The following is a 22102-nucleotide window of genomic DNA, read 5'->3' on the forward strand; positions in this document are numbered from 1 at the left end:
CTTCTCTAATAAAAATACAAAAATTAGCCGGGCACGGTGGCAGATGCCTGTAATCCTAGCTACTTGGGAGGCTGAGGCAGGAGAATCACTTGAACCCCAGGGGCGGAGGTTGCAGCGAGCCGAGATTGCACCACTACATTCCAGCCTGGAGGACAGAGTGACACTCCGTCTCAAAAAAAAAAAAAGCACCTAAAGTGTTTACCAGTGTGCCAGGCACATCAGAAGAGCTTGAGAAATGGTACTGTTCAAATCCTGCATCCCACTACCTGAACGCCACAACCTGTGGCTGGAAGTGTGAATACAGGTGGTGGAGAATGGGATAGAAACAGCTGGGCACGTGACCTTGAACCATCAGGGCTCAAACAAAAGGGCAGTGGGGAGGGAGGGGGCTCACAGGGTCCAGACACTACCCTTAGCTGCAGAGCAGAGTAAGACAGGGAGACAGGCAGTGAGATGGAGGCAGAGCAACAGATGGGGGAAACAAAGAACAGAAGCAGAGGGAAACAGATGCAAGACCCCAGTAAGAGAGACGGGCCGGGCGTGGTGGCTCATGCCTATAATCCCAGCACTTTGGGAGGCCAAGGTGGGTAGGTGGATCACTTGAGGTCAAGAGTTCGAGACCAGCCTGACTAACATGGTGGGACCCCATCTCTACTAAAAATATAAAGATTAGCCAGGCACGCGGTGGCTCACACCTGTAAGCCCAGCACTTTGGGAAGCTGAGGTGGGTGGATCATTCAAGGTCAGGAGTTTGAGACCAGCCTGGCCAACACTGGTGAAACCTCATCTCTACTATAATACAAAAATTAGCCGAGCGTAGTGGCAGATGCCTATAACCCAGCTACTCGGGAAGCTGAGGCAGGAGAATCGCTTGAACCCAGGAGGCAGAAGTTGCAGTGAGCCGAGATCAAGCCACTGCACTCCAGCCTGGGTGACAGAGCGAGACTCCCTCTCAAAAATAAACAAACAAATAAATAAATAATAAAAATAAAAATACAGAGATTAGCTGGGCGTGGTGGCGCGTGCCTGTAATCCCAGCTTCTCCTGAGGCACGAGAATCTGGAACCTGGGAGGTAGAGGTTGCAGTGAGCTGAGACCATGCTACTGCTCTCCAGCCTGGGCTACAAAGTGAGACTCTGTCTTAAAAAAAAAAAAAAGAGATGGAATAACAGCCAGCCAGACTGAAGAAGAGCGAGCACAGGGCCAAGGAAATACCATGTTGAAGGATCCTTTCTGGACTTGGGCCAAGGTAGACAATTCCAGGACACAGGGACAGATACACTGAATTGATAACAACAAATGTTTTGGAGACCTCAGAGTGAAAAGAAAGGTTTACTCCTTGTATCATCCCCTCCCCGTGGACTGCTTCGATTCTATCGGGGACAGGCCAGCCTCTGGAGGCTGCAAGGAGCCACAAACCTTTCCCAGCTCACACTCTGCACTCCTCAGTCTCTGCTGCTAAAGAATCAGCCTCAGGTAGATGGGACATCCACAGTCTGTCCTCATTACCCAGTCACACCGGGTAGCATGGCCCAAGAGAGCCCTTATCTCTCCCCACCTTAAAACCCTCAGCATCACACAGCAGGAACCAGTCCACAGGGCTTACCAAGGATACGCAGTGAAAACAGAAAAATGTCTGTTATAAACCCCCTAAACCTGAGATGGCTGAAGAGCCAGATTCCTGCACCCCATCTGACTCCCCCAGGCAGTGGGAGATGACCCGAAGCCCCCATTCCCTGGGCAGAGTGGTGTGCCTGGGGAGGCCTGGCAGTGGTGCTGTGCCGTGCCAGACCTTGGCCTGCCAGTCAGTTAGTCCCGCTGGTTGGGTTGAGCCAGGAGCACCCACAAGTCATCAGGGGCTGTGGATTTGTTGCTTGCCGCATACCGCTGAAGTTCAAGGTAGCTAAAGGGTGGAGTCCATCAGTGGGTGGCCGTTCTCGGGAAGCATGATGCGAGTGCTGGCACCTCCCTGGGCAGAGGATGTATAGTGGACAGACTTGCGGGTGGACCGGCGGAGGCACGCGCAGCAGAGGAGGCGGCGGAAGGTGCGGCGCATCTCAGCATCTCGGCAAGAGTACACAGCAGCATTGACCAGTGAGTTGGCCTCGGCCAACAGTAGGAAGTACTTTTCTACAGCCAGGACATTGCAGGACTCACAGCCTAAACCATCCAGGAGCAGTACCACCTGGCCTGGTGTCCAGCAGACCACGAACGCCCCTGTGGGACAGAGGCGGAAGTGAGCAGGGCAAGCTGTCAGAGGCCCGGCACCTACAGCTCTCAGTTTGGGGTTGGAGTGGTCTCCAGAGCTCGAGCAATAGTGGTGAAGTTTGCAGTGCAAGAGCTGCTTGTTTTGCTGATTCTGCAGTGTGACAGGAAGACCTGCTAAGATGGGACATCTATGCTAATTGGTACATAGTGGCCAAGGCACTGGACATTTTGTGTGTGTGTGTGTGTGTGTTTGAGATGGATCTCGCTCTGTCACCAGGCTAGAGTGCAGTGGTGCGATCTTGGCTCACTGCAACCTCTGCCTCCCAGGTTCAAGCAATTCCCCCACCTCAGCCTCCCAAGTAGCTGGGACTACAGGCGTGTGCCACTACACCCGGCTTTTTTTTTTTTTGTATTTTAGTAGAGATGGGGTTTTACCATGTTGGCCAGGATGGTCTCGATCTCCTGACCTCGTGATCTGCCCGCCTCGGCCTCTCGAAGTGTTGGGATTACAGGCATGAGCCACTGAGCCCGGCCTGTGTGTTTTTTTTGAGACAGGGTCTCCTTCTGTCACCTAGGCTGGAGTGCAGTGGCACGGTCACACCTCACTGCAGCATTTGACAGGCTGAGGTAGGACAATCACTTGAGGCCAGGAGTTTAAGACCAGCCTAGGCAATATAGTGAGACCTCGTCTCTACAAAAAATAAAAAATTAGCCAGGTATGGTGGCACATGCCTGTAGTCCCAGCTACTCAGGAAACTGAGGCGGGAGGATCGCCAGAGCCCTGAAGGTCGAGGCTGCAGTGAGCTACGATGGAGCCACTGTAATCCAGCCTAGGCAAGAGTAAGACATTGTCTCTTAAAAAAAAAAAAAAATTTTGAAATGTAAAAATATGGGCCGGGCGCGGTGGCTCATGCTTGTAATACCAGCACTTTGGGAGGCCAAGGCGGGTGGATCACGAGGTCAAGAGATCGAGACCATCCTGGCCAACATGGTGAAACCTGGTCTCTACTAAAAATAGAAAAATTAGCCATGCGTAGTGGCACGCACCTATAGTCCCAGCTACTCAGGAGGCTGAGGCAGGAGAATCACTTGAACCTGGGAGGCAGAAGTTGCAGTGAGCCGAGATTGTGCCACTGCACTCTAGCCTGGGTGACAGAGTGAGACTCTGTCTCAAAAAAAAAAAAATTTAAAAATACATATAGATTAAAAAACAATTTAAAGGCTTTTTGTTAAAACAGGCTTAGCACTGCTAAAAACTCCTTTTTTTTTTTTTTTTTCCTGAGACAGAGTTCTGGAGTTTTGCTCTTGTTGCCCAGGCTGGAGTGCAATGGTGAGATCTCGGCTCACCACAACCTCTGCCTCCTGGGTTCAAGCGATTCTCCTGCCTCAGGCTCCCGAGTAGCTGGGATTACAGGCACGCACCACCATACCCGGCTAATTTTGCATTTTTAATAGAGACGGGGTTTCTCCATGTTGGTCAGGCTGGTCGCGAACTCCCAACTGCAGTTGATCTGCCCGCCTCGGCCTCCCACAGTGCTGGGATTACAGGCGTGAGCCACTGTGCCCGGCCAGCACTGCTAAAAACTCTTAAGGGGTTCCCATGAAACTCAAAATAAGACTCCTGTCCGTGCCCCTTAAGGCCTTGCTGAACTCTCCTTCTCACAAGCCCGCTTTCCTCTTTAGAGGCTCTGGCCTGGTACTGCCTTGAGGTTTTTACTTTCCGTTTCCTCTGCCTGGAACTCTCTCTGTTCCTATCCTCAGCATTCAGGCCTCTGCTCACATATCACCTCCTTGGAGAACATTCCCCACCTAAATCATCCCCCTATCACCCTCTATCAGGTAGCTTGTTTTGTTCATTGCTTCGCAGTGTCTTGTGGGAGATAGGGGGAAGCAGGGTCCCTGTTGCCCCCTGAGGGCCCCACTTACCCAGGATGATGACAACAGTCTTGACCAGGCTGAGTGTGGTCTCTCGGTAGCGGGGGTGGCAGCTGACATGCTCTGCCATGCGCTGCACTCGCCGCCGCACGTAGAAGAAAATGCGGGTGTAGACCGCCACCATGAGCAGGAAGACGAGCAGGCTCGACAGAGCCCAGACGGCCAAATAGGAGCGGCTGAGCAGGGGTGCCATGCGTGAGCAGCGGTCCAGGGCACAGAGGCAGTGCCAGGAGTGGGCAGGCAGCAGCCCCAGGCCCAGGGCAGCCACCCACACACCCACAATGAGCATGACCACGCGGCCACGGGGCAGGCGGCTGTGCAGCTGCACGGCCATCACACTGCGGTGCCGCTCCACGGCGATGGCAAGCAGTGTGGCCACCGACGCAGTGAGGCTTGTGTCCAGCAAGCCCTGCCGCAGGAACCAGCCCTCAAGTGAAAGTCGGGCTGTGCGGGGACCAGTGTGGAACATGAGGAAGAGGTAGGCCACGCCCGCGAAGAGGTCAGCCGCGGCCAGGTTGCCGAGCAGGTAGTAGATGGGCTGGTGGAAGCGGCGGTTGGAGGCGATGGCTGCTATGACCAGCAGATTGGTCAGCAGCACCAGCACGCTGACGGTCAGCCCCAGTGCCACCACGACCACATCCTTGGGCCGCCAGTGGGAGCTGAGCTCTTTGCCACTGTTGTTATAGAAGAAGCCGATGGTCTCGTTGTAGTAGCACTGGCCCATGGTGACCATCTGGGGACACAAGAGATCAGTGCATGTGGCACTTCTTGGAAGGACACAGGGAGGGGCAGCAGCTGCAGAGGAGGGTCAGCGCAGGAAGGACAAGGGTCTCGAATTCAGATGCCTCGGAGCAAAGTGGCAGTGGTGAGGACCACGGTGGCCTGGAAAAAGTAAGCTCCATGGGGCTGGGGTGGGGGTGGAGGAGCAGCTGTTTCTTACCTACTAATAAGACCTGTGTGCAAGACATCCCAAGTCAATAGGTTTTTGAACCAGAAGAAGTGAAACAAAACCCATCTATGGTCGAATCCCAGCCCACCTGCCGCCAATGTGTGACCCGGTTTGGGTTGTGGGGAGAGGAGGGTTAGGGAAAGACAAAGGGGTGTGAGATGCGGGAAGAGACGAGGGAGGGTCACTTTGGTGCCGGAGTCAGTGTAGGGAGCAGAGACCCAGGAGCGTGTGCACACAAGGGTGAGGTCACTTGCTAGAACCCTGCGAGGGGACGGTGCCGAGGCATGGAGGTGATCGGAGTGGACAGAGAGGCGGCCCCAGAAGTTGGTCGGCGGGATTTGGGCGCGAGTGCTTCCCAAGCGGGCGGGGCAATACGCTGTTCCGGGTGGGACGGAGGACACTGGCGGTCTCCGGGACAAAGACAGCGGTTGGGGAAGGGATGGCTGGCCGGGCCTCCAGGCATCTCCAGACTGGGGAAGGGGTAGGGGGTTAAGGGATCAGAGGGCGGCGTCCTGGCCCCGCAGGCACGTGCCGCGCCCTTCCCCCGGGCCCAGGCCCGCACCCGCCCGCCTCCCGTCCGTGCAGGCCTCACCTGGGCCTCCCGTCACGCCGCAGACAAGGCGGGCTCGCGGGGGTTCGGGGCGGGCTCGAGGCCCATGGCCCGGCGACTGCGGCGGGAGCGGTGGAGCGTCCGGGTGCGCCGGAGCGTCCGGGTGCGCCCTGCGCTGGTTGCTGAGAGGGCGCGGGAGGCGGGGTCTCCCCGGCGCCCCGCCCCCGCCACCTGGGGGAGCCCTGCCCCGCCCCGCCACCTGGGGGAGCCCCGCCTCCACGGCCGCGTCGGGGGCGGTGTCGCCCGGAACCGCAGCCCCCCTATTTCCTTCCCGCCTCGCGGCCCCTCGGTCGCCCCTATTTCCGGCGCGGGACCCCTACCCCAGTCCCTGCACACCTCACGCGCCCGCAATTTCGAGCCTGCGGGGCTGAGTCACTCGGCGACCCGAAAATTCCCGCCGTGACCCCGCGCTGCCCGGGCGGAGCTCCAGGTGGTCTTGGGTCCGCGCCCCCGCTCCGGACCCCCAACCCTCCCAGCCCCACCCCGCTCTCTTCTTCGTGTCCAATCGGCCGCCGAGTTACAAGCCACTCCCTGATCCGACTTGGCTCCCACCGCCCGGACCCCCGCCCAGCTTCGGCTTTCCCAGCTCGCAGTATCAGCGAGCCGCGGCCTCCTGTGCGAGGCCCACCTCTGCGGCCCCAGCTGATCATCGGGCGCACGCTAGGGTTTTGCAATCCCGCCCCCGTACCCCTCACCCTGGGACAGCGCTGCCCCCTGCAAAGCCCGGCCCTGCCCTGCCCTGTGGCTTCCTCCCTCGGCCTCCCCGCGGCGGCCCCGGGCTCCCACGGTCCGGAGCACACAGCCCCATTGTCCCGGTTATCTGTACTTTGTTATACTGTATTTGATTATGCAGGACCGGATCGGGGACGCAGAGCTCCGGGAGGGCCGGGCTGGCGTGACTCAGCCGGGTGCTGCGACCCAGCCCCAACTGCCTTTAGGTAGGTGCTGCAGGGTGTTTGATGATGCAAGAAGGCGGCCTTGAGGCCGGGCGCAGTGGCTCACGCCTGTAATCCCTGCATTTTGGGAGGCCGATGCGGGACGATCACGAGATCAGGTGATCGAGACCATCCTGGCCAACATGGTGAAACCCCGTCTCTACTAAAAATACAAAAAAATTAGCTGGGCATGGTGGCACCCACCTGTAGTCCCGGCTACTCGGGAGGCTAAGTCAGGAGAATCGCTTGAACCCGGGAGGTGGAGGTTGCAGTGAGCCGAGATCGCGCCACTGCACTCCAACCTGGCGACAGAGCAAGACTCCGTCTCAGAAAAAAAAAAAAAAAAAAAAAAAAAAGAGGTCTTGATTCCCCTAATCTGTAAAATGGGGGCGAGGAGTGCTACCCATGCCGGCCTCTCCCCTAGCAGAGATGCACCCAAGGGCATATAGGACACAGTTTATTAGAGGCCATCAGACCTCAGGCACCACCAGGATGTGGAGTCTGAGCTGCCCACCTCCTCCAGGAAGGTCACTTCGAGTCCACGAAGGAGGCAGGCAGGTGTGGGGGAGTGACCACAACCAAAGTAGCAAAAGCACCCCTGTCCCAGGGGTCACAGACTAGGGTGGACCCCAAGGATCTCATAACCTGTATTGACCCTGAGTATTGACCCTGAGTGACCTCTGAGCCCGAGTGGCCCTGATGCTTGGCAGTGACCTGTGTCTAGTGGGGGGGCTCTGGGACATTATCCCCAAAAGGGTTTTAGGCCTCCCCTAGGCCATGTATTAAATAGTTTTTCCTTATAGGAACCCTCTGGACCTCTCCCAGCATTGAACTCCTGGCGGGGTGTTTGGCCACTAGGTGGTGGGAGGTAGGGAGATATGGGTCCGTCTTCACAATCTGGGCCTCTTCCTTACTTAAGGTGCCAGGGTGGTCAGAGATGGTCCTCAGCTTCCTCAGGCTGGACGTCCGGGCAGCAGGTGGCCCTGGGCACAGCCTCGCTGTCCAGTTTCGAGAGTAGCCGGGCTGTCTCCTGGGTGATCTCAAAATGCTTGGGCAGCTGGGTGCGGCGCAGGGGGCTGCCCTCAGGGGAGGCAGCTGCAGGGCTGGGCCCCCGCCCCCGCAAACTCCCTCTGGGCACAGATGTGATGGGGGTCTCCTCGCACAGCTTGGAAGCCACCAGGGCCAGACTGGACAGCTGGTGGGTTACAGGCCTCACACCGCCCCGGGGATACTTCACTGGCTGGCGGCTGAAGTGGCCACGAGACTGTGTCCCCAGGAGTGAGTCCTCTGGGCCTTGGCTGGACACTGTGTGTGGGGTGGGTGGTCAGTGCAGAGCACCTCCAAGTTCTCTGGATATCCCCCCCCAGGAGTCATCTTTTAGCAAGCCATCCTGGGGCCAGGGCACCCCCAGAACTCCTGAGCTTCTCCCTAACATACTCACCTTCCCCTCCCCCATCTTTGGTGTCTTCAGCCACGTCCTCTCTCTGGTCACTCTGTGGAGTTGGAATCTGCAGGGAGAAACCCAAGAATGAGACCCCAACACTAAAATCCCAGTTCTTTGAGATTCCTGGAGAGCCAAGGGCTTGTTCCTGGACATGCAAAAGGAATAGCCAGTGCAAAGGCCCTGAGGTAGGAGCATGCCTGGTGTGTTAGGACGCAGCCCCACCCTGTAATGAATGAGGGAAAGGTGGTAGGAAGTGAGACCAAAGAGGAGTGGGCCCAGGTGGCTCTGCCAGCCACCCCTGACTTTGCACCTACTCTGCACTGGGTGTGGACCACCACTGAACTCCTCCTATGCACAGGGCATGGACAACCACTGAATGTGCACCTGTCATCCTTTGCAGTTTTGGTGTTTGGGGATAGACGATGCCCTTATAAGTGTACTGCTTGGCCAGGCATGGTGGTGCATACCTGTAATCCCAGCACTTTGGGAGGCCGAGGTGGGTGGATTATCTAAGGTCAAGAGTTCGGTGAACTCCAGGAGATGGTGAAACCCCGTCTCTACTAGAAATACAAAATTTAGCCAGGTGTGGTGGTGCATGCCTGTAATCCCAGCTGAGGCAAGAGAATCGCTTGGACCTGGGAGGTGGAGATTGCAGTGAGCTCAGATTATGCCCCTGCACTCCAGTCTGGGTGACAGAATGAGACTCCGTCTCACAAATAATAGTAAGTGTACTGCTTGCCCTTCCAGCATAGAGCAGTGTCATTCATTGAGTCTGGACCGTGGGCTCCATGAGGGTGGGAAAATCCTTGTTTAGCAAATGGCCAGCCTAGCGAGTGGCTCAGCCCTCTCCACATTAGGACCAGGTGGTGCCTCTGAACTACCATCCTGGGCTGCTCTCTGCAACCTTACCAACCTTACTGTTCCATCCTTAGCTAAATGGTTGGCAGTGTCTACACATCAGACACTGTCCAGAGCACTTTATGAGCCATTCCAGCTCTCAGAGACCCACAGTTCACCAGCAGCCACTTCCCAGCTCTGGGCTGCTGCAGGAGAGATCCTTGCTCTCAGGAATGGCAGATGCAGCAAGATACCAGCAGCACAGCCCTTGGGCATGGACTGTTCTAGCAATCCAGAGTGGCGGGTGCTGCTATCTTCCTGGGTCACAGCTGAGCTCTGGATCCAGACTGGTGACCTTTGTTAAAGATTCTACGCCAGGCGGCCGGGCGCAGTGGCTCAAGCCTGTAATCCCAGCACTTTGGGAGGCTGAGGCGGATGGATCACAAGGTCAGGAGATCGAGACCATCCTGGCTAACATGGTAAAACCCCGTCTCTACTAAAAATACAAAAAAATTAGCCGGGTGTGGTGGTGGGTGCCTGTAGTCCCAGCTACTCGGGAGGCTGAGGCAGGAGAATGGCGTGAACCCGGGAGGCGGAGCTTGCAGTGAGCCGAGATCGCGCCACTGCACTCCAGCCTGGGCGACAGAGAGGGACTCCATCTCAAAAAAAAAAAAAAAAAAAAAAAAAGATTCTAGGCCGGGTGCAGTGGCTCATGCCTGTAGTCCCAGCACTTTGGGAGGCTGAGGAGGGCAGATCACCTGAGGTCGGGAGTTTGAGACCAGCCTGACCAACATGGAGAAACCCCTACTCTACTAAAAATAAAAAAAAAATTAGCTGAGTGTGGTGGTGCATGCCTGTAATACCAACTACTCTGGAGGCTGAGGCAGGAGAATCGCTTGAACCCAGAAGGTGGAGGTTACGGTGAACCAAGATCACGCCATTGCACTCCAACCTGGGCAACAAGAATGAAACTCTGTCCAAAAAAGTAAAGGATTCCAACTGCAGCCGGGTGTGGTGGCTCACGCCTATAATCCCAGCACTTTGGGAGGCTGAGGTGGGTGGGTTACTTGAGGTAGGGGGTTGGAGACCAGCCTGGCTAACATGGCGAAACCTTGTCTCTGAGGCATTAGAATTGCTTGAACCCGGGAGGCGGAGGTTGTGGTGAGCCAAGATCGCACCACTGCACTCCAGTTGGGCGACACAGTGAGATTCTGTCTCCAAAAAAAATAAAAGATTCCAACTGCTTACAGTCCCCTTTTAGGGCCATTAACTGCTCAGAGCCTTCATTGTTTCATCTGTAAATGATTCTCATTAACACTGTCTACCTCTCAGGACTGTGGAGAGGACAGCAGGAAGTCTCTATAGTGTCCCCTGCACAGCAGGTGCGCATTCAGTGGTGATCTGTGCCTGTGAATAGCAGATGCAAGGTCTGTGCCTGTGAATAGCAAATGCAAGGTCGGGATAGCTGGCAGAGCCACCTGGGCCCACTCCTCTTTGGTATCACTTCATACCACCTTCCGATCATTCATTACAGGATGGGGCTGCGTCCTAACACACCAGGCACGTTCCTACCTCAGGGTCTTTGCACTGGCTGTTCCCTTTGCCTGGAACACCCTTCACCTGATCAGCATGTGGCCAGCTCACTCCTTCATGTCCTTCCAGTCTTCGCTCAAGTCCATCTGCTCTCTAAGACCTGCCCCCACCATCCTACTTAGTGATACAAACTCCACCTCCCACCGTGATGCTCCCTGGTGTCATGTGTCTTACTCCACCTTTTTTTTTTTTTGAAACAAAGTCTTGCTCTATTGCCCAGGCTGGAGTGCAGTGGCATGATCTCGGCTCACTAAAACCTCTGCTTCCTGGGCTCAAGCGATTCTCCTGCCTCAGCCTCCTGAGTAGCTGGCATTACAGGTACACACCACCACACCCGGCTAATTTTTGTATTTTTAGTAGAGACAGGTTTCTTCTTGCTGGTTGGACTAGTCTCGAACTCCTGACCTCAGGTGATCCGCCCGCCTCAGCCTCCCAAGGTGCTGGGATTACAGACGTGAGCCACCGCGCCCAGCCATTACTCTACCTTTTCATGATCGATTACCCTTATCATCATCACCTCATCACATTCCAGGTAACTGAGTTTGTGTCACGTATATGGTTGGTCTTTCCCCACTAAAACACAGGCACTGAGAGGGCAGGGTCTTTGGATATTTAGCTCGTGGATGTATCTGCAATGCCTACGACAATGCTTGGCCCAAAATACATGTTCAATAAATATTCTGTTGGAGGAATGAATGATCACCCATGTTAGTACCTCTGCAGGGCTGTCCCCTTTTGTTACAACATCACTGCCCACTGCTCATTCCTCACTATTCCTTCCAGAATGAACACAAGTTAAATGAGGAAGGGAGGAAGAGAATGAAGGAAATTTTAAAAGGAAAGGAAGGAAGGCGAAAGAGAAGGTAAGAGAATTGAACAGAGATAAGGCCCTCTCCATAGCTGTGGGCCCAGTGGGTTCTTACCTCGGTAGGTGTGGCCGTGGGATGCTGCTCCAGGGTACTGTGGTGCTGGGGGTCTGGGCCAGGGTCTGAGGCTAGGACTGGGGGCTGGGAGTCTGGGTCAAGGTGCGGGGGTGGCGGTTGGGAGCTGGTTGTGAGGGGCCCAGGGGCTGGGCTGGAGTCTTGGGGCGGGGGCTCAGTGGCCTGGGGGAGCTCATCCATCCCAAAGATCTGCTCGTAGTGCACGATGAGGAACTCCACAAGCTGGGCCTGATGCCCAGAGTCCAGCAGGCAGGTGACAGGGATGGCGCCGGCTGCCCGCGGGCCGTCCAGCGGCCGCAGCAGTGTTGGCCCAAACACAATGCCCAGGTTGTTGGCAGACATCTTGTTTTCCATAAACCGTGCAGCCACCCTGGGGATGGTGTGAAGAGAAAGGTCAGGGTACAGGGTGCAAGGTCATTGGTCTGAGGGTAAGGGTGGGACCCGCAGGCCAGCCTAGTGGTGACTTGCCCATGTCACAGGTGTAAGTTGTTTGAGACCAGCAGCCACATATCCAGAGCTGGAGGTCAGGGGTCAGTACCCAAAGTTATGAATCATGGATTAAGGTTCAGAGTTCAGAAAACACAGGTCAAAGGTCAGAGGTCAGTGTCGGGGTCAGCCAGGGAAGTCAGTAGTCGCATGTCCAGGGAAGAGGGTCGCGTTTCAAGGCTCAAGGACCCATGCACACCTGAACAGATGGGCCACCAGGTGCCGCAGGGTGTTGTAGTTAGAGTCAGGCAGCTGTACCAAGAGGGTCTTCAGCGAGCGGATAACCTCAGGGCTGGGGCTGGGGGTCCCAGGGTCGTCCCCAGGGTCTGCATGCAAGGTCTTAGCCAGAGAGATGAAGGCGTCGTAGAGGTGGAAGGGGATCACAGGGTCGGTGAGCTGGGGGTGGAACGGAGGGCGCAACACGAGCGTGGGTGGGCTGTGGAGGGCCCCTGCCCACGTCCCCCTCAGTGTCCTGAGCACCCACCTCTTGAAGAAATCGCTTGAGGACACTCGAGACGTCATGAGGCGAGTTCCCCGACAGCTCCACCAACGCTCGGCCATTCTCGAAAGCCTGGCACAGCCGCTCCACACGGACCCGGGACCCGCTGACCCGGTAAATGCCCTGCAGGGTGAGGGTGAGAAACAGACGCCCAGTTCGTGATAGGACATTGATTCGGTCAGGTCACTTCTGAGGATGATGAAGGGTCAGGGCAGCACCTGCACATCCAGGGCGCGGTGTTCTATCTCAGCCGTGCACTTCGTGACCACAAAGGGTACCTCCTCTGGGAAGTCCCTAGGTAGCTGCAGGAAATCAACCCCAAAGAGGGATGTCCGGGCTGGGAGCCGCCTGTGTCCACAGAGGATCAGGAGAGTCTCCAGGCAGCGCTTGTGGCAGGTCAGAAAGCACTGCAGGGAAGGTCACAGGGACAGGGAGGTCATTAGGGACCAGTAGGGGAAGAGAAGGTTACAAGGATCCTCAAGGAATGGGGGCTTATGGGAGACATCAGGTTAGGGTGGGTCCCGGGGGCAGAAAGGCTGTAGGAATCTCAGGTCAGGGAGATGATCAAGGGTCAGCAAAGGTCATTTGGTCATTAGCCCAGGCCACACCTCCTCACACTCCGTCCCGCTGACCATGAAGGCTTCGCACTCGCGGCACTTGGCTGGGCCCCGCAGTCGCCGCAGCCGGTGGGTCTGAGCTGCGCTGGACAGCGTCCACTTCCTGAAGGGGCTGCCCAGCCCGTTCTCCAGCCCGTCTGCCAGGTCTGCAGGGAGACAGGGTCAGGAGTGCCTGGTGCCCTGCCCTGTCCCATCCTGCCCTACCCTGCTTCAGCCTCACCAGGGTCTCGCTCCTCAAAGTCATCTGAGGACTCAGTGCCTGTGGACGAAGCCTTCACCAGCCGCCTCGTGCCAGCGCCTGGGGTCAGAGGAATCATGGGAGATTCCTGGGCTATGGGAGGCACTCCTGGTTTTTAGGGCTTCCAGAACCACCCACTAATTCCCAAGGGGTCAGAAGTCAGGAGGGGGATTGGACAGGTCAGTGGTTAAGGGTTGGAGAATTGGGTCAGCAACCTGGGGGTGTGGTTCATAAGCTGGATCAAGAGGTTGAGGAAATAGGCCGGGCACAGTGGCTCACACCTGTAATCCCAGCACTTTGGGAAGCTGAGGCAGGAGGATCACATGAGGCAAGGAGTTTGAGACCAGCCTGGCCAACATGGCAAAACCTCGTCTCTACTAAAAATACAAAAATTAACCAGGCATGGTGGCAGGCACCTGTAGTCCCAGCTACTTGGGAGGCTGAGGCACAAGAATCGCTTGAACCTGGGAGGCGGAGGTTGCAGTGAGCCAAGATCGTACCACTGCACTCCAGCCTGGGCAACAGAGCAAGACTCTGTCTCAAAAAAAAAAAAAAAATAGAAGAAGAAAGAAAAGAAAAGGCTGGGCGTGGTGGCACACACCTGTAATCCCTGCACTTTGGGAGACTGAGGCGGGTGGATCACCTGAGGTCAGGAGTTCCAGATCAGCCTGGCCAACATGGTGAAACCCTGTCTCTACTAAAAAATACAAAAATCAGCCGGTGTGGTGGTGCACACCTGTAATCCCAGCTACTCCAGAGGCTGAGACAGGAGAATCGCTTGAATCTGGGAGGTGGAGGTTGCAGTGAGCCGAGATCACGCCACTGCACTCCAGGCTGGGCGACAGAATGAGACTGTCTCAAATAAACAAACAAATAAATAAATAAATAATTTTAAAAAAGGTAAAAAAAGAGGTTGAGGAAATAGGTCAGGGATGTGGGGTAGGTCAGAGGTCAAAGATAGTTAAAGATTGAGGGTCAGAGCTTGGCCAGGGGCTGGAGGATGGTCACAGGTGGAGTGTGTGTCAGGACCAGGTCCTATCCTTACCTGGGCTGGAAGTGGGAGAGTCCAGGGACCGAGACTCGCTGCCGCCACCCACGCTGTCCACATCACTGCCCGGAGTGGGGCCTGGAGTCCCTAGGTGGCACAGGTCAATAAAGATGGTCCTCTGCTCCCAAACCCCACTCCTGCAGCCCACCTTTGTGTGGGTGGAACGAACTCCTGGCACCACTCCCACCCGGCCCTCATTGCACTCACCTTGCCAGCGCCAGCCTGTGCCCGGATCCTCCCAAGGGCCTGGCTCAGCTGAATTCTCATCCAGCCTTGGAGGTAGAGGCCCAGAGAGCTTCTTTCTGATGTCCAGAGGGGAGCTGAGAAGACAGAAGTTTGAAGGTTTGAATCCCAGGAAACTGGCCTGGGGTGATGGCACCCAGGCATCATGTCTAGGTACCAACTCCAAGCACTTGGGTCTGCAAACCCTGACACCCAGGGCATTGTGGCCCCTGAAATACAGTAGCCCCACATTTCTGCCCCTGCCCCTAGGACTGGGACAACCCATTCACCCTCCTAAGGCCCCCGAGAGCCTGGAGTACTAAATTCCACTAAGGCTTTGCGTTCTCTAACCTCGAGTAACCAGCCTGCGGTGCCAACAGCCTGGCATCGCGATTCCGGGGCTCGTTCCCGACTCCCTGCTCCAGTGACCCACCTGTTCGCGGAGGGAACGAACTCCTGGAAGGAGAAGGCGGGCGGCGGGGGCGGCGGGGCCTCGGGCCGCAGCGCCCGTACGAACTCCTGGTAGCGCTGGCCCGGCTCAAAGGGCGCACAGCACTCGGCCAGGGCGGCGAAGGCACGGGGGCCACGCTCCGCCTGCGCCCCCCGCAGCCCGAAGAGACTCAGGGTCACCTGCCGGGTGGAGACAGCAGGTTGGGGAGGGGCGGGGCCTGGGAGTCTGGGGGCAGGGCCAGAGCTGGGGCGGGGCTTGAGAGAGACGCGAACGTGGTCAGGGTTTGGGACGCACCTGGGCGGCTTAGGAACTAGGGCAGTCGGCCAGGGGACCCAGGCGTGGTCAGAGCAGGGGCTGGTCATCCAGGGGACAGGACCTCATGGGGTGGAGCCGAGACAGTGGGTCTGGGGGCGGGAACTGGCTGTCGAGGGAAATGGCCTAGTCCTGGTGTCTCCAGGGTGGCTTAGGGGCGAGGAGTGGGGCACTCAGTCGGGGACCCAACGGGGTGAGGGGAGGATGGCCTTGGGGATGGGCCTCACCCGCCTCAGCACTTCATCCCCCTGAAACACCAGCTTGCGCACGTGCGACACGATTCGCTGCTTGGCGATCTCCAGGTCCTGCTGCCGCGCGTTGGCCTCGCGGACACAGGCCTGGTACAGCGCCTCGGCCTCCTGCGCCTGGGGAAACGGGAGGCCAGGGGCGGGGTGGGGCGCGTGTGGGCGAGAGTGGAGGGCAGGGGGCGCCAAAGCGCTACAGGGGCTCGGGGCCGGGTGCCCACCTTGGCCTGGGCCTCCTCTCGCGAGCGCCGCCGCCGCTCCTGCTGCTTGCTAGGTCCCGGCGAGGCCTGGGGGGCCGGGTCCTCAGGGGACCCCTGGGAGCGAGCCCGCAGGTCCTCGCTGCGTTGCACATACTGCAGCTGGGCGCGCCGAAGTGCCTGCACCGCCTCATTCTGGGGGATGATGAGGAGAAGGTCAGCGTCCCGGCCTCTCTCTCACCCTACCCCTCCACCCATTCCAAGCCTCACCATCCGCTTCTGCTCCTTCATCCACTGCTCCTTGAACTCCTTCCGCCACTTCTCAATCTCAGTCCGTTTGGCGGCGAGGGGCTGGCAAGGGTTGGGGATGGGGTGGAGACGCTGCCTTAGGGCCACCCCAGAAGCAGCCACCCAGTCCTTCCATTCCTGCGCCATGTGCTTTGCCACCTCTGGACTCTATTTTTTTTTTTTTTTGAGACGGAGTTTTGCCCTTGTTGCCCAGGCTGGAGTACAAGTGGGCAATCATGGCTCACTGCAGCATTGAACTTGAACTCTTGAGTTCAAGGAATCCTCCAGCCTCAGCCTCTCAGTAGCTAGGACTACAGGCATGTGCACTAGGCCTAGTTAATTTAAAAAACAATTTCTTTTTTTTGGTTGGCCAGGTGTAGTGGCTCATACCTTTAATCCCAGCACTTGGGAGGCCAAAGCGGGCAGATCACCCGAGGTCAGGAGTTGGAGACCAGCCTGACCAACATGGTGAAACCCCGTCTCTACAAAAATACAAAAATTATAAAGATGTGATGGCATGCTCCTGTAGTCCCAGCTACTCGGGAGGCTGAGGCAGAAGAATCACTTGAACCCAGGAGGCGGAAGTTGCAGTGAGCTGAGATCATGCCACTGCACTCCAGCCTGGATGATAAAGTGAGACTCTGTCTCAAAAAAAAAAAAAAAAAAATAAATTTTTTTGGGTAGATAAAAACAGGGATCTCACTATGTTGCCCAGGTTAGTCTTGAACTCCTGGCCTCAAGCAATCCTCCATCCTCAGCCTCCTAGTAGCTAGCACTACAGACATGTGCACCAGGCCCAGCTAATTAAAAAACTTTTTTTTTTTTTTGTAGAGATAGGGGGTCTCACTATGTTGCCCAGGTTGGTCTCAAACTCCTGGGCTCAAGCAATCCTCCCTCCTTGGCCTCCATAAGTGCTGGGATTACAGGCATGAGCCACTGTGCCTGGCTGGACCCTTTTCTGAGTCAGTATTCTCCTCCTGGGGTCTTCTCCAGACCTGCTCTCCCCAACCCCTGAGTCCAGAAATCTCATGTGGTCACCCCATCCTTTCTGCTTGGAAGCAGAGACACCAAGGCTTTCCTCCTGAGAACACTCAGCACCTCGTTCCCCTCCCCACAAACAAAAATGGTTTTTGGCTGGGCGTGGTGGCTCATGCCTGTAATCCCACCACTTTGGGAAGCTGAGGTAGGTGGATTACCTGAGGTCAGGAGTTTGAGACCAGCCTGGCCAACATGCTGAAACCCCATCTGTACTAAAAATAAAAAATTAGCTGGGCGTGGTGGCAGGCGCCTGTAATCCCAGCTACTCAGGAGGCTGAGGCAGGTGAATTGCTTGAACCCAGGAAGCGGAGGTTGCAGTGAGCTGAGATCACACCATTGCACCCCAGCCTGGGCAAAAGAGCAAGAGACTCTGTCTCAAGAACAAAAGTAAAGTGAAGTTTTGCAATTGCACAGGAAGCCCAGCTTGAATCTTTGCTGGGTAACCTTGGGCAAGTTCCCAAGCATCCCCGGGCCTCAGCTTCCTCATCAGTGAAATGGCGATGTTGGTAGTGGTGCCTTCTTCCCAGCTTGCTGGGAACCGAGGGGATCAGGCCTGAACGACAGCAGGACAGCAGGGTGCCCTCTGTAACATTCCGCCCTGCCCCCCTCACCTGGTAGTAGTCTCTTTTCTGCTGGGCCACTGTCTCCATGGCCAGGGCTCCCAGGCTGAGATCATGCTCCAGAAACAGGGTGTAGATGTACTGCAGAGGCATGTGGCTCTGGGGGAGACAGAGTGGTGTAGGAGGATACTGAAGATCTGTGGGGGACAAAGGTAGGGTTCTAGGGGGCTTGGGCTCTCCGGGGGGTCTGGTCATGACTACCTGCTGTTGAATGGACACCTTGCCAGCTTCAGCGATCTTCATGGTGCTCTTAGCAAACTCCAGCTCTAGGGGAAGAGAGAGCAGGGCTCTGGGTCTAGCTGGGGTCTGGGGACTGCCTGGTGACTGGGGCTGGGCGGAAGAGGTCCTCACCATAGCTGGCTCTCTTTTCAGTCCAGGCAAGCAGTTCCTTGGCATAGCGGCTCCAGGTCTTGGCATATTCCAGGGCTGCGTCCACACCCCCCTTTGTCCGAATGAGCCGCAAGTCCAGTTCCTCCCCTGGGGAAGATGGATGGACCTCTGACCTTTGCACCCTAGTCTGCTATGGATGTCTTCCCTAAGCCCCCAGACCAGACCAGTGGCACCTGTCCTACAGCCTCACAGCTCCCCAAACACTGCTTTGGGATCACTTGTCCTGGTTGCAATTTTACAGACTCACTGTTTTTTGTTTTTGATTTTTTATTTTATGATTTATTTATTTATTTATTTATTTTTGAGACTGTGTTTCGCTCTTGTTGCCCAGGCTAGAGTGCAATGGCGCGATTTTGGCTCACCAAAACCTCCGCCTCCTGGGTTCAAGCGATTCTCCTGCCTCAGCCTCCCGAGTAGCTGGGATTACAGGCATGCGTCACCACGCCTGGCTAATTTTTTGTATTTTTAGTAGAGACGAGGTTTCTCCATGTTGGTCAGGCTGGTCTCGAACTCCCAATCTCAGGTGATCTGCCCGCCTCGGCCTCCCAAAGTGCTGGGATTACAGGCGTGAGCCACCGTGCCCGGCCTGTGTTTGATTTTTTTTTTTTTTTTTTGAGGCGGAGTCTCGCTCTGTCACTCAGGTTGGAGTGCAATGGCCCTATTTTGACTCACTGCAAGCTCCGCCTCCTGGGTTCACGCCATTCTCCTGCCTCAGCCTCCTGAGTAGCTGGGACTACAGGCACCCGCCACTGCGCCCAGCTAAATTTTTTTGTAATTTTTAGTAGAGACAGGGTTTCACCGTGTTAGCCAAGATGGTCTCGATCTCCTGACCTCGTGATCCACTCGCCTCAGCCTCCAAAGTGCTGGGATTACAGGCGTGAGCCACCGCGCCTGGCCCTGTGTTTGACTTTTTTGGACATGGTCTTGCTCTGTCATCCAGGCTAGAGTGCAGAGGCGCGATCGTATCTCACTGCAGCCTCAAAGTCCTGGGCTTAATCAGTCCTCCAGCCTCAGCTTCCAAAGTAGCTGGGAATACAGGCACACACCACCATACCCAGCTAATTAAAAAAATATTTTTTCTTTTGGTAGGGATGGTGTCTTACTCTTGCCCAGCATGGTCACGAATTCCTGGCTTCAAGTGATCCTCCTACCTCAGCCTCCACCCTGCCTGGAGTCTCCCTGAGGGCTGGGACTGAGATCTGTCGTGTGTACTGCCATATTCCCAAAACCTAAATGATGCCTTGCATGGAACAGGGGATCAGTGGTGATTTGTTGAAGGAAAGACTCCTGTCTGTCCCCACTGTCCTGGCCTCCAGACCTCCCTACCTGTGAGGGGTACAGGACCCTCTGGGGAGGGGCCGCTCCAACAGCTGGCTTCGTTGGTCTGTGGGGGAGGGAGACAGTATTCAGAAGCAAACAGGGCAGGGACCTGGCCTTCCTAAGGCCCCCTCTGCTTGAGGCCTTCCTCCCTATTCCCCTACTCCCCACTCACAACAGTGGCTGTAGGGGTCTTGTCAGGTTCTGGGTCTTCTGAGAGTAGAGGGTCTCCAGCCAGCATCTCAAGGGTCCTGGGGGATAAAGGTGTGTCAGGATGCTACCTTACACCCAGTCTGTCCTGCCAAGGGGTGCTGGGGACCTTAGGGTTGTTTGTGACAAACATCACCTCTGTGGCATCTCTTGTGTCTGGGAGGTCCGAAGAATGGTGTTTTGGGGGAATCAGGTGAGTTTTTTTTAAATAGGACTTGAAAAAGGGTCTGAAGGGCCCCAGGTAACTCTGGGGTTCATAGAGTGGGATTATAGGGATCGCAAATGTTTTAAGGGGTTACAAGGATATGTAGGGGTTCTAGGACCACTTTGGGGATTTCCAGTCTATTTAGGGGGACACTTTTAGGATACCGAGGCATTTTGGAGGGTCTCATCCTAGACTTCTCTGGTTATTAGGTATGTAGGTCCAGATGTTACAGGTTCCAAATGGGACTTCAGGGCACCTAAATGGTTAGGGGCTTGGGGCATCTTGGTAGGATTTGGGGGTGATCCAGGCTCAGACTCACACATTCCCCAGTGAGATTTCGAGGTTGTCCAGGCTCCGGAAGATGTCACTGTACCTCTTCCTGCCCTCAGGAGCTGGGGGGAGTCCTAGGGGAGGGGAGTGTAATACATGGGCTAACCACTGCCTCCCTCCACCCACAGCACCTCAACCAGTCTCATTTGGAGGGGGTGGAAGAGAAAGGGAAAGAGAGAGAGAAAGAGGGCTGGGGGGGCTTGGTTGGGGCCAACTCGAGGCAGGCAGATGGACTCACACACCACCAGAGACCAGAGACAGCTGCTCGGGGAACAGAGACACCCACACCCTGGGTCTGCCTGCACCCAGAAGCAAACCAACAAAACGGATGCCCCAGATGCAATCACGCTGTCCCGAGAAGAGAGCCGGTCTGACAATGGAACCACAGGCTAGACAGATAGAAATACACAAGGGACAGCCAGGCAGAGCCTGGGGCAGAAACACACATGGAGAGACTGAAGCCATGAGGGACATAAAGACTGAATGACACTCCACATACACAACACAGACACAAAGACGGCCGGAAACACCAAGTCGGACCCTGCCACATTTCTGCTGCTGCCCCCCTGCCCCCTTTCCTAGGGGGCCCAGACCAGCACTGCCGACTCCCCAGGGCTACAGAGGGGCCCTGTGGGGATCCTACCGCGTTGCCCTCTCCCTCAGCAGTCGTGGCACCCTGCCCCCACCACAAAAATCAGAAGCAGAAGCAGCCACTTCCCCTTCCTGGGCCCCCTCCCCCAGGCGTCTGGGGTGAGGGATCAAAAGGGGGAGGTGGAGTGAAGGGCTGGCGTCCTGAACCCATCCAGGCATAGGGCTCCCCACAATGGAGGATCCCTGGGTCCTTCCCATTCAGGAACTCCTCTCCTGGCTCTCAGGACGGAGCGGGGCAAGTGTGTGCCCTCAATGTAGGAAGCAGGGGATGGTCGGGGGAGGCCCCTCCCGGATCCCCGACCCCCTACCCGGCTCTGCTGCGTCCATGTCTGGGCCCGGGGATCGCTCTGCGGGGACCGGGATGGGGATGGGGTCGCGCGCCGGCGGGGCCGAGCCCCGATTTCCTGCCGCCGCAGCCGCAGCCGCCGCCGCCTGTGTTCCGCGTCGCCCTGCCCAGCGGAGGCCACGCCCCCGCATCAGACCACGCCCCCGTAGCCCGGAAGCCTTGATAGTGCCCTTCTCTACCTAAGCCGCCTGAAACTGGGTCGGGCCAGGGCCCCCTGAGCGACCACTCGAGGCTGCAGTGCCCCTGACCTGGGCATCCTAAGACTTCATCTAGGCCATAGGTTCCCTCCCAGATCTTTGTGCTACACCAAATCCCACGGAGCCCCAGCCCCCTCCTCCCTGAATGGTTGCAGAGTCCACCCGTCCCGGGGAGCCTCTCCCAGGAGCTCCCACAACCCGCGACCCCGGGGATCCCCTTGCCCAGCTTGTCTCTCGGAGCCCTGAAACCACCTGGGCCTCGCTGGAGCCATGGCGCCCCCTGGTGGAGGCCTGATACTCTGTCCGATTCCAACCAAAATTCTAATACTCAGGCTGGAGAACCCCTGGGGGACGCCCCTTCCGTGACCCTCAAAGCTGGATCAGGCTCAAGGCCCCAATTACAGCACACCAGGGAGCAGCCCTTTTAGGTAGGGAGTGGAGGTTTGTCCAGAAGCACCAGCTCTGGGGTTGCCACAAGCTGCTTGTCAGTTATAAAACTGCTCCCACACCCAGCGCAGCGGAATTTTGGGGCTGGAAATAGACTTTAAAGTATGTTTATAACTTTGTGTCCAAAGGCTTTGGCTGTTAAGGAGGCAAGGATTCTCTGACTGGCTCCGTGCTGCCTACTCTGCAGCTCTTGAGTTGTGATGAGTCCATTGAAAGGAATAATACTATCGACCTAAGAGCCAAGCCAGGTTTCCAGGTCACATCCTGGCTGATGCTCAGCCAGAGCTCCCCGACTG

General features: G+C 56.6%; 2 protein-coding genes across 13 annotated transcripts; both read right to left on the minus strand.

Moving 5' to 3' along the window:
* Positions 1-1313: 1313 nt before the first annotated feature.
* On the minus strand, positions 1314-7663 carry LPAR2 (lysophosphatidic acid receptor 2). Of its 9 annotated transcripts, XM_063658811.1 has the most exons (4): positions 5685-6011; positions 5084-5562; positions 4135-4876; positions 1314-2217 (listed from the first exon to the last, which is right to left on the minus strand). In XM_063658811.1, the coding sequence occupies exons 3-4, from the start codon at positions 4874-4876 to the stop codon at positions 1904-1906; spliced, it is 1056 nt and encodes a 351-aa protein (XP_063514881.1). In that variant the 5' UTR covers positions 5084-5562; positions 5685-6011; the 3' UTR covers positions 1314-1903. The 9 variants fall into 9 exon arrangements, with proteins under 9 accessions (XP_063514881.1, XP_063514882.1, XP_063514884.1 ...); XM_063658812.1 differs by lacking the exons at positions 5084-5562; positions 5685-6011 and adding an exon at positions 7552-7663; XM_063658814.1 differs by lacking the exons at positions 5084-5562; positions 5685-6011 and adding an exon at positions 6842-6908.
* GMIP (GEM interacting protein) lies at positions 7082-21277 on the minus strand. 4 transcript variants are annotated; one of them, XM_054465099.2, is made up of 21 exons: positions 21125-21277; positions 20155-20239; positions 19596-19671; positions 19430-19487; positions 18065-18190; positions 17915-17979; positions 17705-17812; positions 16038-16118; positions 15792-15962; positions 15553-15690; positions 14996-15192; positions 14548-14660; positions 14338-14418; positions 13275-13352; positions 13046-13200; positions 12656-12844; positions 12423-12560; positions 12138-12334; positions 11435-11822; positions 8079-8145; positions 7082-7942 (listed from the first exon to the last, which is right to left on the minus strand). In XM_054465099.2, exons 1-21 carry the CDS (start codon positions 21141-21143, stop codon positions 7569-7571), a joined length of 2904 nt encoding a protein of 967 aa, XP_054321074.1. In that variant the 5' UTR covers positions 21144-21277; the 3' UTR covers positions 7082-7568. The 4 variants fall into 4 exon arrangements, with proteins under 4 accessions (XP_054321074.1, XP_054321073.1, XP_054321076.1 ...); XM_054465098.2 differs by having other exon boundaries at positions 14338-14427; XM_054465101.2 differs by lacking the exon at positions 13275-13352.
* Between the last annotated feature and the right edge of the window lie 825 nt (positions 21278-22102).

The sequence above is a fragment of the Pongo pygmaeus genome, chromosome 20 (assembly GCF_028885625.2).
Source record: "Pongo pygmaeus isolate AG05252 chromosome 20, NHGRI_mPonPyg2-v2.0_pri, whole genome shotgun sequence".
In the NCBI taxonomy this organism is placed as follows: Eukaryota; Metazoa; Chordata; class Mammalia; order Primates; family Hominidae; genus Pongo; species Pongo pygmaeus.

What these genes read in the sequence shown, in the direction of transcription:
- LPAR2 (XM_063658808.1), bottom strand. Translation starts at nt 6,352, where the DNA reads ATGATCAGCTGGGGCCGCAGAGGTGGGCCTCGCACAGGAGGCCGCGGC. An exon ending in TGAGGTGTGCAGGGACTGGG is followed by an intron (nt 4,877 to 6,022) that starts GTAGGGGTCCCG and finishes TTGTGTCCCCAG; the next exon opens with ATGGTCACCATGGGCCAGTG. An exon ending in GACTGTTGTCATCATCCTGG is followed by an intron (nt 2,218 to 4,134) that starts GTAAGTGGGGCC and finishes TCTGTCCCACAG; the next exon opens with GGGCGTTCGTGGTCTGCTGG.
- GMIP (XM_054465098.2), bottom strand. An exon ending in GGGATGAAGTGCTGAGGCGG is followed by an intron (nt 15,193 to 15,552) that starts GTGAGGCCCATC and finishes TCCACCCGGCAG; the next exon opens with GTGACCCTGAGTCTCTTCGG. An exon ending in CTGGTGGCCCATCTGTTCAG is followed by an intron (nt 11,823 to 12,137) that starts GTGTGCATGGGT and finishes CACCATCCCCAG; the next exon opens with GGTGGCTGCACGGTTTATGG.